Raw genomic sequence first — 15,548 nt, 5'->3', positions numbered from 1 at the left:
AACACTCTAACACTACATTTTTAAACCTACCCCATACCTCTTCGACCCCATTGCCTATGCTCTCATTAGCCCATCTATCCTCCAATAGCTGTTTATATCTTACTCTAACTGCCTCCTCTTTTAGTTTATAAACCTTCACCTCTCTCTTCCCTGATGCTTCTATTCTCCTTGTATCCCATCTACCTTTTACTCTCAGTGTAGCTACAACTAGAAAGTGATCTGATATATCTGTGGCCCCTCTATAAACATGTACATCCTGAAGTCTACTCAACAGTCTTTTATCTACCAATACATAATCCAACAAACTACTGTCATTTCGCCCTACATCATATCTTGTATACTTATTTATCCTCTTTTTCTTAAAATATGTATTACCTATAACTAAACCCCTTTCTATACAAAGTTCAATCAAAGGGCTCCCATTATCATTTACACCTGGCACCCCAAACTTACCTACCACACCCTCTCTAAAAGTTTCTCCTACTTTAGCATTCATGTCCCCTACCACAGTTACTCTCTCACTTGGTTCAAAGGCTCCTATACATTCACTTAACATCTCCCAAAATCTCTCTCTCTCCTCTGCATTCCTCTCTTCTCCAGGTGCATACACGCTTATTATAACCCACTTCTCACATCCAACCTTAACTTTAATCCACATAATTCTTGAATTTACACATTCATATTTTCTTTTCTCCTATCATAACTGATCATTCAACATTACTGCTACCCCTTCCTTTGCTCTAACTCTCTCAGATACTCCAGATTTAATCCCATTTATTTCCCCCCACTGAAACTCCCCTACCCCCTTCAGCTTTGTTTCGCTTAGGGCCAGGACATCCAACTTCTTTTCATTCATAACATCAGCAATCATCTGTTTCTTGTCATCCGCACTACATCCACGCACATTTAAGCATCCCAGTTTTATAAAGTTTTTCTTCTTCTCTTTTTTAGTAAATGTCTACAGGAGAAGGGGTTACTAGCCCATTGCTCCCGGCATTTTAGTCGCCTCATAAGACACGCATGGCTTACGGAGGAAAGATTCTTTTCCACTTCCCCATGGACAATTTGATAATCACTCTGTCAGACACTGCAACACAATGGCATCTTGGTACAGAAGAGAAAACACCTTGGACAACTTTTTCAAGTGAGAATTGCTTGATCTGAGAGGGACATGACCTCCCAGCGGCTACATTCTCACTACTACTACTCTGCACCTCTCCTTCCGACAGTATTTAAGACTCAACACTGTCGCTTGATCTTCAGTTAGTTTCAGACTTTGGAACAGAACTTCTCCAGGCTGAGGGACTGACAACCTCAAATCTACGACTTCAAGGGTGATGACTGATTACATCGTCTTCACATCTCTACTGTTCCTGCCTACTTTCTGTACTCGACTGAAGAAGCCTACTGTGTAGGCGAAACGTTTCGGAATAAAGTTGCCTAAATGTTGCCTATGTGTCTTATCTACCAACCTGTTGGTATTGTATACCATTTGATAATCAGATCTTCAATAAAGGTAAGTGTCATGTATTCTATTCTTAGTAGAGTATTAACTGTGCATGTCTTCTTCAGTTTGTGTGTATTAAAATTAATATTTCATGTGGTAAAAAAATTTGTTTTTTTTCATACTTTTGGGTGTCTTGCACGGATTAATTTGATTTCCATTATTTCTTATGGGGAAAATTAATTTGCCTTACGATAATTTCGACATATGATGAGCTCTCAGGAACGGATTAATATTGTAAGGCGGGGGTCCACTGTATATGCGAACATGTGCACACATACACACACTATGCAGTGTTGCAAGACCGACAACAGGTACATTGAGGGGCAGGTTTTCTCAGGGGTAAGGTAATATGTTGACACTGGTCTCCTACACCTTAGAGAGACAGCCAAGGGCCAGTCACCCTTGCATCATGTCCCCCTCACCCCCCATGAGGGGTAAGGGAGGGGGAACCTCCAAAGTTTTCAGAAAGTAAGTTACAGAATACAAAAAAAGCAATAATCAGACCAATGCCACATCTCTTCACTACCAACTGGTCAGGTGACACATTAGACCACATTACCATAGTGGTTAATGTACACAAGACACTCGGCTTTAATGTAGTTAAACTTTGTACAGTGGACCCCCGCATAACGATTACCTCCGAATGTGACCAATTATGTAAGCGTATTTATGTAAGTGCGTTTGTACGTGTATGTTTGGGGGTCTGAAATGGACTAATCTACTTCACAATATTCCTTATGGGAACAAATTCAGTCAGTACTGGCACCTGAACATACTTCTGGAGTGAAAAAATATCGTTAACCGGGGGTCCACTGTATTAATAAAAGTCACAAGTGCTTGTTGCTAACTTAAAGTACCATACATCCAGGAAAGTTTTAGATAATGTTCACAAGATTCACTACACACATTCCTAAATACTGCCTACAGGAATCCAAAATATACTCTATCACTGAGTATCTTCAATATTCCTTCTCAGATAATATCCTGAATCTTCTTAGTATTCTGACTATTCTTTATTATCAAATATCACAGAAATTCAGAACCTCCCTTTCATATTTGTCTACCCTGCTCAGCGTGATATAATGTGTCACCTGACCAGTTGATAATGATGAAATGTTGCATTGGTCTGATTATTACTTTTCTATATTATTCTGTAACTTGCTTTCTGTAAACCTTGGAGGTTACCCCTCCCCCTATACCTCATGGGAAGGGGGAGTGAGGGGGACATGATGTGAAGGTGACTGGCACCTGGCTGTCTCTATGAGGTGGAAGAGACCAGTGTCAAACACATTACCTAACCTGAGAAAACTTGCCCCTCATCCTACCTGTTATAGATCTAGCAACACTGCATAAGTCCTGATGAAGCATGGAGTGTGTGAAAGATTTTGAGCTAAAGATTTTCATTCTACCCTGTATCTTGTTTTGTAAGGATGCATATATACATACATCTATACACAGAAACATAACAACATAACACACAACACAACACAACACAACTCCACACAGACACACACACACACAACGCACACACACACACACACACACACACACACACACACACACACACACACACACACACACACGACACACACAACGCGCACACACAACGCACACACACAACGCGCACACACAACGCGCACACAATGCACACACACAACGCACACACACAACGCACACACACAACACACACACACAACACACACACACACACACACACACACACACACACACAGAATAGCGTTCCGATACCTTAATAAGGAATCGTTCAAGACACCGTACACTGTGTATGTTAGGCCCATACTGGAGTATGCAGCACCAGTCTGGAACCCACACCTGGTCAAGCACGTCAAGAAGTTAGAGAAAGTACAAAGGTTTGCAACAAGGCTAGTCCCAGAGCTCGGGAATGTCGTACAAGGAAAGGTTGAGGGAAATTGGACTGACGACACTGGAGGACAGAAGGGTCAGGGGAGACATGATAACGACATACAAGATACTGTGGGGAATAGACAAGGTGGACAGAGATAGGATGCTCCAGAGAGGGGACACAGAAACAAGGAGTCACAACTGGAAGCTGAAGACTCAGACGAGTCACAGGGACGTTAGGAAGTATTTCTTCACTCATAGAGTCGTCAGGAAGTGGAATAGCCTAGCAAGTGAAGCAGTGGAGGCAGGAACCATACATAGTTTTAAAAAGAGGTATGACAAAGCTCAGGAAGCAGAGAGGGAGAGGATCTAGTAGCGATCAGTGAAGAGGCGGGGCAAGGAGCTGAGTCTCGACCCCTGCAACCATAATTAGGTGAGTACACACACACACACACACACATGAGCTTACAGGTATGATAACAGATGCCATCTTTCCAATGGGATACCAGATCCTGAGGAAAGACAGAGGGAACAGGGAAGGGGTGGAGGAGTGGCACTGATGATCAAAAACCGATGGAATTTTGATGAGCTGGAGAGAAGAGACAGCGGAGAAGCACACAATTACATAGCGGGAATGCTTCACTCTGGAGTTCCCAAAGTGGTAATTGCAGTGATGTATAACCCACCACAGAACAGGAGGAGGCCAAGGCAAGAGTATGATGAGAGCAATAGAACAATGGTTGACACACTGGCTGCAGTAGCCAGACGAGCTCATGCATGCAGGGCAAAGCTCCTGATCATAGGTGACTTTAACCATAAGGAAATCAACTGCGAGAACTTGGAGCCACATGGGGGCCAAGACACATGGAGGGCTAAGATGATGGAGGTGGTACTGGAAAACTTAATGTACCAACACGTAAGGGACACTACAAGAGAGAGAGAGGGGAGAGGATGAACCAGCAAGACTGGACCTAGTATTCACCTTAAGTAGTGCAGATATTGAGGATATCACATATGAAAGACCCCTTGGGGCCAGTGATCATGTGGTTTTAAGCTTCGAATACACAGTAGAGCTACAAGTGGAGGGAGAAGCAGGAAGGGCAAGGCAAATGAAGCCCAACTACAAGAAAGGGGACTACACGGGAATGAGGAACTTCCTGAACGGGGTTCAGTGGGACAAAGAACTGGCAGGGAAGCCAGTTAATGAGATGATGGAATATGTAACAACAATGTGCAAGGAGGCTGAGGAGAGGTTTGTAACCAAGGGTAACAGGAATAATGAAAAAGCCAGGATGAGCCCATGGTTCACCCAGAAGTGCAGGGAGGCAAAAACCAAGTGTGCTAGGGAATGGAAGAAATATAGAAGGCAAAAGACCCAGGAGAATAAGGAGAGCAGTCGTAGAGCCAGAAATGAGTATGCACCGATAAGAAGGGAAGCCCAACAACAATATGAAAAAACATAGCAGCGAAAGCCAAATCTGACCTGAAGCTGTTATACAGCCACATCAGGACTAAAACGACAGTCAAGGACCAGGTAATCAGGCTAAGGAAGGAAGGAGGAGAGACAACAAGAAATGACTGTGAAGTATGAGAGGAACTCAACAAGAGATTCAAAGAAGTGTTCACAGAGGAGACAGAAAGGGCTCCAGACAGACAGAGAGGTGGGCTACACCACCATGTGCTGGACACAGTACACACAACTGAGGAAGAAGTGAAGAGGCTTCTGAGTGAGCTAGATACCTCAAAGGCAATGGGGCTGGATAACATCTCTCTATGGGTCCTGCGAGAGGGAGCAGAGGCGCTATGTGTACCCCTAGCAACAATATTCAATACATCTATCTAAACAGGGAGATTGCCTGAGGCATGGAAGACAGCAAATGTAGTCCCAATCTTTAAAAAAGGAGACAGACATGAAGCACTAACCTACAGACCAGTGTCACTGACATGTATAGTATGTAAAGTCATGGAGAAGATTATCAGGAGAAGAGTGGTGGAACTCCTAGAAAGGAATGATCTCATCAACAGCAGCCAACATGATTTCAGGGATGAGAAATCCTGTCACAAACCTACTGGAGTTCTATGACATGGTGACAGCAGTAAGACAAGAGAGAGAGGGGTGGGTGGATTGCATTTTCTTGGACTGCAAGAAGGCATTTGACACAGTTCCACACAAGAGATTAGTTCAAAAACTGGAGGACCAAGCAGGGATAACAGGGAAGGCACTACAATGGATCAGGGAATACTTGTCAGGAAGACAGCAGTGAGTCATGGTATGTGGTGAGGTGTCAGAGTGGGCACCTGTGACCAGCGGGGTCCCACAGGGGTCAGTCCTAGGACCAGTGTTGTTTCTGGTATTTGTGAACTACATGATGGAAGGAATAGACTCCGAAGTGTCCTTGTTTGCAGATGACATGAAGTTGATGAGAATTCATTCGATCGAAGACCAGGCAGAACTACAAAGAGATCTGGACAGGATGCAGACCTGGTCCAGCAATTGGCTCCTGGAGTTCAACCCCACCAAGTGCAAAGTCATGAAGATTGGGGAAGGGCAAAGAAGACTGCAGACGGAGTACAGTCTAGGGGGGTCAGAGACTACAAACCTCACTCAAGGAAAAAGATCTTGGGGTGAGTATAACACCAGGCACATCTGAAGCGCACATCAACCAAATAACTGCTGCAGCATATGGGCGCCTAGCAAACCTCAGAACAGCATTCCGACATCTTAATAAGGAATCGTTCAGGATCCTGTACACCGTGTATGTTAGCCCCATATTGGAGTATGCTGCACCAGTTTGGAACCCACACAAGCATGTAAAGAAACTAGAGAAAGTGCAAAGGTATGCAACAAGACTAGTCCCAGAGCTAAGAGGTATGTCCTACGAGGAGAGGTTAAGGGAAATCAACCTGACAACGCTGCAGGACAGGAGAGATAGGGGGGACATGATAACGACATACAAAATACTGAAAGGAATTGACAAGGTGGACAAAGACAGGATGTTCCAGAGGTGGGACACAGCAACAAGGGGACACAGTTGGAAGTTGAAGACACAGATGAATCACAGGGATGGTAGGAAGTATTTCTTCAGCCACAGAGTAGTCAGGAAGTGGAACAGTTTGGGAAGTGATGTAGTGGAGGCAGGATCCATACATAGCTTTAAGCAGAGGTATGATAAAGCTCACATTTCAGGGAGAGTGACCTAGTAGCGACCAGTGAAGAGGCAGGGCCAGGAGCTTCAACTTGACCCCTGCAACCTCAACTAGGTGAGTACAACTAGGTGAGTACACACACACACACACACACACACACACACAAAGAGGCATCATAGGACATCATAGCTCTCACAGAAACCAAGCTCACAGGAATGATAACAGATGCAATCTTTCCAATGGGATATCAGATCCTGAGGAAAGACGGAGGGAACAGGGGGGGAGGAGAAGTGGCACTACTCATCAAAAACCAATGGGATTTTGACGAGCTGGAGAGAGGAGACAGAGAAGCAAGAGACTACATAATAGGAACACTTCAGTCTGGAGGTCCCAAGATGGTAATTGCAGTGATGTACAACCCACCACAGAACAGAAGGAGGCCAAGGCACTAGTATGATGAGAGTAATAAAGTGATGGTTGACACACTGGCTTTGCTCTACACATATGAGCCCTTCTGGCCACTTCGGTGGCCAGAAGGGCTCATGCGTGCAGGGCAAAGCTGTTGATTGTGGGTGACTTCAATCACAAGGAAATTACTGGGAGAACCTGGAGCCACATGGGGGCCCAGAAATGTGGAGGGCTAAGATGATGGAGGTGGTACTGAAAAGCACTGTACCAACATGTAGGGGAAACTACCAGAGGAAGAGGATGAACCAGCAAGACTGGACCTAGTATTCACCTTGAGTAGTGCAGACATTGAGGACATCACATATGAAAGACCCCTTGGGGCCAGTGACCACGTGGTTCTGAGCTTCAAATACATAGTAGAGTTACAAGTGGAGAGGGAAGCAGGAAGGGCAGGACGAATGAAGCCAAACTACAAAAGAGGGGACTACACAGGCATGAAGAATTTCCTGCATGGGGTTCAGTGGGAGAGAACTGGCAGGGAAGTCAGTGAACAAGATAATGGAATACGTGACAATAATATGCAAAGAAGCGGAGGAAAGGCTTGTACCCAAGGGTAACAGAAACAACGAGAAAGCCAGGATGAGCCCTTGGTTCACCCAAAGGTGTAGAGAGGCAAAAACCAAATGTGCTAGAGAATGGAAGAAGTAGAGAAAGCAAAGGACCCAGGAGAACAAGGAGAGCACTCATCGAGCCAGAAATGAATATGCACAGGTAAGAAGACAGGCCCAACGACAATATGAAAACGACATAGCAGCAAAAGCCAAATCTGATCCGACACTATTGTACAGCCACATCAGGAGGAAAACAACAGTCAAGGACCAGGTGATAAGGCTGAGGAAGGAAGGAAGGGAGCTCACATGAAACGACAATGAAGTATGCGAGGAGCTCAACACGAGGTTCAAAGAAGTGTTCACAGGGGAGACAGAATGGCCTCCAGAAAGATAGAGAGGTGGGGTGCACCATCAAGTGTTAGACACATTACATGCAACCGAGGAAGAAGTGAAGAGGCTGCTAAGTGAGCTAGATACCTCAAAAGCAATAGGGCCGGATAACATCTCTCTATGGGTACTAAGAGAGGGAGCAGAGGCGCTAAGTGTACCACTAACAACAATCTTCAACACATCTATTGAAACAGGACGACTACCCGAGGTGTGGAAGACAGCAGATGTAGTCCCAATTTTTAAAAAAAGAGACAGATATGAAGAATTAAACTACAGACCAGTGTCACTGACATGTATAGTATGCAAAGTCGTGGAGAAAATTATCAGGAGAAGAGTGGTAGAGCACCTAAAAAGGAATAAGCTTATCAATGACAGCCAGCACGGTTTCAGGGATGGGAAGCAATAAGACAAGAGAGAGAGAAAGGGGTGGGTAGATTGCATTTTCTTGGACTCTAAGAGGGCATTTGACACAGTTCCACACAGGAGGTTAGTGCAAAAGCTGGAGGACCAGGCAGGGATAACAGGGAAGGCACTGCAATGGATCAGGGAATACCTGTCAGGAAGACAACCGTGAGTCATGGTATGTGGTGAGGTGTTAGAGTGGGTGCCTATGACGAGTGGGGTTCCACAGGGGTCAATCCTAGGACCAGTGCTGTTTCTGGTATTTGTGAATGACAGGACAGAAGGAATAGGGTCAGAAGTGTCCATGTCTGCAGATGACGAGAAGTTGACGAGAAGAATTCAGTCGAATGAAGACCAGGCAGAACTACAAAGGGATCTGGATAGGCTGCAGGCCTGGTCCAGCAACTGGCTCCTGGAGTTCAACCCCACTAAGTGCAAAGTCATGAAGATTGGGGAAGGGCAAAGATGGAACATAGTCTAAGGGGCCAGAGACTACAAACCTCACTCAAGGAAAAGAACCTTGGCATGAGTATAACACCAAAGCAATCATAGTACTAGAGGGAGAGAGCACAACTTTGTAGTGCCCACAGTCAGTGGGCAGGCTTCAAACACCTTTTATTGTACAGCAATAAAGGAATGGAACAGACTGCCCACACATGTCAAAGCCAGTCATAGCATGAACCAGTTCAAGAAGAGAGCCAAAAGGTGTCTGATGAATGTAGCTACAGGAAAGGAGGGGAATGATTTTTTATTTTTTTTTTAGCTAACACACATGTAATTTTACCTTATTCCTAGTAATGACCCTCGTATTGTAGATAGTCTTAATGACCCTCGTGTAGTAGATAGTCTTTTTAGTATGATAATAAGATGTTATCTCCCTCAGCAACCTAGTGTCATACCTTAGGAACAGAAGCCAATATGTGTACACGAATGGAGCTAACTCTTCTACACAGCCAATTACAGTTGGTCCCACAGGGAAGTGTCCTTGGTCCACTTCTCTTTCTCATTTACATAAATGACCTACCAAATGCATCTCAACTACTCAAACCCATACTATTTGCAGATGACACTACATACGTCTGCTCTCACCCAAGCCCAGTCATGCTAGCCAATACTGTAAACACTGAATTATAGAAAATATCTACCTGGATGATGATTAACAAACTTACTCTCAATAATGACAAAACCTATTTCAATTATTTTGGGAACAGAGCTACAAATGTTCCCCTTAACATAATAATAAATGAATCACCTATCACAAAACTCACAGAGGGAAAATTCTTAGGAATCCACCTTGATAATAGCCTCAAATTTCAGACACATGTACAACAACTTTCCAAGAAAGTCTCCAATACCGTAGGCATACTAATGAAGATACGGTACTATGTTCCACAATCAGCTCTCCTTGCCCTGTCTCACTCACTTATTTACCCCCTATCTCACCTATGGAATCTGTGCATGGTGCTCAACAACAATAAATCATCTCAGACCATTAATTACCCAGCAAAAGGCTACAGTCAGAATGATAAATTCCCACTCCAGACAGCACACTCCACCAATATACAAAATCTAAACTTTATCACCGTAAAAAAACATCCATACTTATTGTGCCTACTACATACATAGAACACTAAACACAGATATAAACCCTCCCTCAAAGTTCTCCTTACCAACCTTAACAAAACACATGACCATAACACAAGACACATATCACTGTTTGATGTTCCCTGTATCCATCTCACACTATGTAAAAACTCAATGCACATAAAAGGCCCAAAAAATTGGAATTCATTACCAGTGAATACCAAAGAAACACTGTCTGTATATCAATTCAAGACTCTTCTTTAAAACCACCTACTCACCCAAAACTAATTACACAGTATTTAATTTAACTTTACCTACATAGTTAACAAATCACTTTCTACTGCCTCAAAATATCATTACTCACTGTGTTACTCCCCTAACCTTAGGACCCCATAATTAAATGCTCACAGATCAATAAATTCTCATATCTAACCTAATGCAAATACAGGAGGGCCCCACTTATACGGCAGGTTAGGTTCCAGGCTACCGCCGTAAAGTGGAAACCGCCGTAAAGTGGAACACCCTTTTTTTCCACTTATAAATGCATACAAACACTAGATAACAAGTTTACACTAACATATATTAAGTTAGCAATAGAACCAGGCATCAAAAAACAATAAAAAAGTACAATACACACATAGTGCACTCATTACTTACCTTAAAATATTTATAGTCTTAATCTAGGGTGAGACAAGTAGTATTTATTGTAAGAAATCAAGTATGGTATGTATGGTAGTCACCCAGGCTACCATACCAGGCCACCCCACCCACACATACAATTCTATGATATTTAAGCATCCCAGAGCGATAAAATGTATATACAGTTCACTCATTACTTACCTTAAAATATAGGGTGAGATGAGTAGTATTTATTGTAAAAAAATCAAGTGTGGTATGTATGGTAGTCAGCCAGGCTACCATACCAGGCCAACCCACCCACACATACTATTCTATGATATTTAAGCATCCCAGAGCGATAAAATGTATATACAGTTCACTCATTTCTTACCTTAAAATATAGGGTGAGATGAGTAGTATTTATTGTAAAAAATCAAGTGTGGTATGTATGGTAGTAAGCCAGGCTACCATACCAGAGAGAAAGAATGAGTGCATGAGAGAGGACAGGCGCAGTGTTATGTAAACAAACCAGGCGAAGGTAAGTTTTGTAAACAGTGTACACGTCTGGTTTGTGTACAAGTTACATTGTGTACAGGTTGTCTCTACATTGATACAGTAGAATAAATAAAGAAGAACACTCCCATTCTCATGTAACATCATTTTGAGAAGAAATGATGCTCTGAGTGAAGGCAATGGAAGTAAGTCACTCTGACTTTTTTGGTTTATCCTAGGTTATCTACACATATGTTGTTATGTATTTATGTTATGTATCGTGTTTATTATATAATTTTGAAAAAAATATCACGGATGGATTAATGAAAATGTGTATATTAACGTAATATACAACATTTAATGATACACCGAGCTCAGACAGCGTAAACAAACAAACTGAACAGGTTGTGGATGATCACTCGGTCAGGCGAAATAGACGGTATTAATACGTGTCCAGTTTTAGTTCATTCATGTACATTTGTAAGAGTTTGTGAAACTTTTACCTTATAATATTTTTATTATTATTATAATAATTAAATCACGAAACAAATACTCTTACACTGTGTACAAGTTAGTACAGAATTATAGCTATAAAGTGAAGGCATACGAAAGGAATATTTTTCTACAGTTATCCCTAGTAACAGGTGACGGGCTAGAGAAAACGTAATTCTTCCGACACTTCTACAAACCGTTTGGTAAACATCTCATATATATTTGTATAAATTTTTATACTGTGGGTGCATGTATCATGTTTATGTGTTACATAATGTGTTTCTTATATAATTTTGAAAAAAATATCATAGATAGATTAAGGGAAATGTCTATATTAACGTAATATGCGACATTAATGCGCCCAAGAGATTATTATTATTATTATTATTATTATTGCTCAAGAGTAGAGAGACTCTTAGTGATTTTAATGTGTACCTACATGCCAGCACAGTGTGTAAGTTTATTTAGGTACAGGTGTACACAAGTTTAATTATCAAGTACAATACATATAAAATATACAATAACTTTAAAACACTTGAAATTTTGGAAAGTTTCCAGACATAATAAGGAGATGTGCTCAGGGAGAATGTAAACAAACTCGGTGGGCCGCTGTGACTGTATTAGAAAGACAGGTGGGGGGAGCCGTATAGCGAGTTTTGGTCATAATTTGAAATGTCCGTATTAGCGGAACGCCGTAAAGCAAAACGCCGTAAAGCGGGGCCCTGCTGTATTGCATAACTTATATCTCATAAATGTATAACCCAGTTGTATAATTAGAGAAACCTTATCAAACTATGTTTTTATAGCATTACCTAATAGAATAATCTGTTCTTTTGAATGCACTGTAACTCATCTAATGACCATATGAACTGTTACTGCACTACAGATCATTGATATGATTTGATTAGATCTGATTATTAAATTATACAACTACATATAGTAAACTGACCATTTTGTTATATTACTAACTGTAATGTTACAAAATTGTAAAACTATAATGTTTCAAAATTGAAATATTCAAATTCATTGTTTAAAATAACTCAATTGTACTTGATATTGTAAATTATCTACAGTAACTGTTACCATTAAATCTATTATAGCTTAGATAGTCTTAAGTTAACTTTAAGCGTGCCCGTAGTGCTCTGCGTACAAGGGGCTTTCGATATGTAGACCCAACTACTATAATACCTTGTACAACTATGTATCATGTCCAAATAAAATATTATTATTACAGGTACCATCCGACTTACAACCAAGCTTGGTTCCGACCAACCAGTCATGAGTCAAAATGGATGTAAGTCGTACCTTACTACTGAATATCAACATCACACTTTTGTAATGATTTTATTTTATGGTTTTATTTTGGTATTTCATTTTTTACTTTACTTTTTATGCTGTTAGTACTGTATTTTATACCATGAGGTTTAGGATAAACACTGTGTACAACACAAACAGTTGTTTATTTCCCAGAAATTTGGCATAAAAAACATGGTTGTAAGTCGAGTGGACGTATGTCAAGCAGGTTGTAAGTCAGATGGTAGGTGTATTATTATTATTATTATTATTATTATTATTAAGGACCCCAATGGAAATAAGTCACTCTGTCAGACTTTTTTGGGTTATCCTAGGTACTTTACACATATGCTGCTATGTATGATAATCTATGTAACTGTATTTGTATATACCTGAATGAACTTACTTACTTACCAGGCACATTTCCTGAGGTGCACATCAACCAAATAACTGCTGCAGTATATGGGCACCTAGTAAACCTAAGAACAGCAGTCCGACATCTCAATAAGGAATCATTCAGGACCCTGTACACTGTGTATGTTAGGCCTATACTGGAGTATGCAGCACCAGTTTGGAATCCACATCTAGCCAAACACGTAAGGAAACTAGAGAAAGTGCAAAGGTTTGTAACAAGATTAGTCCCGGAGCTAAGGGGCATCCCCTATGAGGGAAGGTTAAGAAAAATCAATCTGATGACACTGGAGGACAGGAGAAATAGGGGGGATATGATAATGACATATGAAATACTGAGAGGAATTGACAAGGTAGACAGAGACATGATGTTCCAGAGATGGGACACAGCAACAAGGAGTCACAGTTGGAAGTTGAAGACTCAAGCGAATCACAGGGATGTTACGAAGTATATTTCTTCAGTCACAGAGTTGTCAGGAAGTGGAACAGTCTGGGAAGTGATGTAGTGGAGGCAGGATCCATACATAGCTTTAGGAAGAGGTATGATAAAGCTCATGGAGCAGGAAGAGTGACTCAGTAGTGACCAGTGAAGAGGGGGGGGCCAGGAGCTATGGCTCGACCCCTGCAACCACAACTAGGTGAGTTTACACACACGTGCATCTGCACATGCACACAGTATACAAATAAAATAGCATAGAAAATAAACAAACATTTAGTCTTACCTTGCAACACTATTTCAATATCCTTCCTCTTTATTTTTGACTGAGATTGATAATATTTGTTCTTGACAGCTTTCACAGTTTCATAAGTCTGAAGTATTATGTCTTGATAGCGACGATTGTTGTAGATGGGCTTCCTGCATTTTGGACAAGTCTTCATACCAATTTCCTCAGTTTGTTGACTGAGCCAGCCCTCTAGGCCCTGCACTTCAATGGTGTGACCACAGTCCTCCAAAGATACAAATCTGAAAATTTATCATTAATGTATTTAGAAAAATACATCTAAACAATTCTTAAACATTAAGAACTTTTTCTCACTCGGTATTCCATTCCTCTTACAAAGTAACAGAGGCTCCATATAAACTGTACCACTTGTACAGCAATTCACTTAACTTCAAGTGTTAAGTGATTCATGCAAGATTAATAATAATAATAATAACAATTCCTTCACATAGCATAGACAATATCCAGGAAGAGACTAGGAAAAGACATAATGCAGGAGCACCGCCCAAGATTATTATAATTATTGCACAGTGCTTCTCACATCACACTTATTTTTACACAGTTGAATCTTCAAGCTAAGAACTGTTTTTTATCTTAACTCAGCTTATTTCAAAGCCCAGACCAACCTAAGTAGTGTGTATGCATTAGTATTCGTCTGCTTGAAATGAACCAGTATGTTAGTCGCTTGCATTTCACTTAACAACACTTCATAATATGTAAATCACACAATGTAACCTTTGCAAAGAAATAAAATTTGTTTTGTTAAGGTGTATTAACATCCCCAGAGATGCGACCCACAACAGTCTACTAAAACCCAGGTACCTACTCATTGTTAAGTGAACATCGGGGGGACAAACATACGAGGAAAGATGCCCAACATCAACATGCTGAGAATGTTACCAAGCAAGCCACTGTTCCTTAGTAAGCTGAGAATGTTACCAAGCAAGCCACTGTTCCTCAGTAAGCTGAGAATGTTACCAAGCAAGCCACTGTTCCTCAGTAAGCTGAGAATGTTACCAAGCAAGCCACTGTTCCTCAGTAAGCTGAGAATGTTACCAAGCAAGCCACTGTTCCTCAGTAAGCTGAGAATGTTACCAAGCAAGCCACTGTCTTATCTCTGGATATTAATGCACTAAAAAAGAATACTAGATAAGCTGGAAGTGCTATGAAGAGGAATAAGCATGAAACTCTGTCCATCTTGGAGGAAAAAAAAATATATGGGATGGTATAAGTGTATCAGTTAATAAAGTTGGTGCAGAAAGTTTTCATGTAGTGTTTATAGGTCAGCAGTGCCACATTCACTATAGCTGTGTCATAATAAGTTCTGCCAGTTTTCTCTGGAAGGTAAACATAACAAACCAAGTCAACAGCAACTTCCACCTGGCTTTTTCAAAAACTTATTATTTTTGAGAAGATAAGAAATTGGTAAAAAAAAAAAAAAAATGGCTTTTGAGGTGTAAATAATGTAACTCAATTTTTCCCTTAGGGGTTACTACCCCCTTGCTCCCGGCATTTTAGTTGACTCTTACAACACGCATGGCTTATGGAGGAAGAATTCTGTTCCACTTCCCCATGGAGTTAAGAGGAAATAAACAATAACTAATAAGA

General features: G+C 41.2%; 1 protein-coding gene across 2 annotated transcripts in view; it reads right to left on the bottom strand.

Annotated features, from left to right (window-relative positions):
* The window catches only part of LOC128685213 (NFX1-type zinc finger-containing protein 1-like), a 429,985-nt gene that overhangs the window by 24,141 nt on the left and 390,296 nt on the right, over window positions 1-15,548 (bottom strand). For both annotated transcript variants that reach the window (XM_070080633.1, XM_070080696.1), the window contains exon 12: window positions 13,941-14,182. In XM_070080633.1, the coding sequence (XP_069936734.1) occupies window positions 13,941-14,182 (242 nt within the window). The remainder of the gene's footprint in view (window positions 1-13,940; window positions 14,183-15,548) is intronic.

The sequence above is a fragment of the Cherax quadricarinatus genome, chromosome 1 (genome assembly GCF_038502225.1).
Source record: "Cherax quadricarinatus isolate ZL_2023a chromosome 1, ASM3850222v1, whole genome shotgun sequence".
NCBI lineage: Eukaryota > Metazoa > Arthropoda > Malacostraca > Decapoda > Parastacidae > Cherax > Cherax quadricarinatus.
Note: the sequence above shows the minus strand (reverse complement) of the source record. Positions and strands in the feature narration are given on the sequence as shown.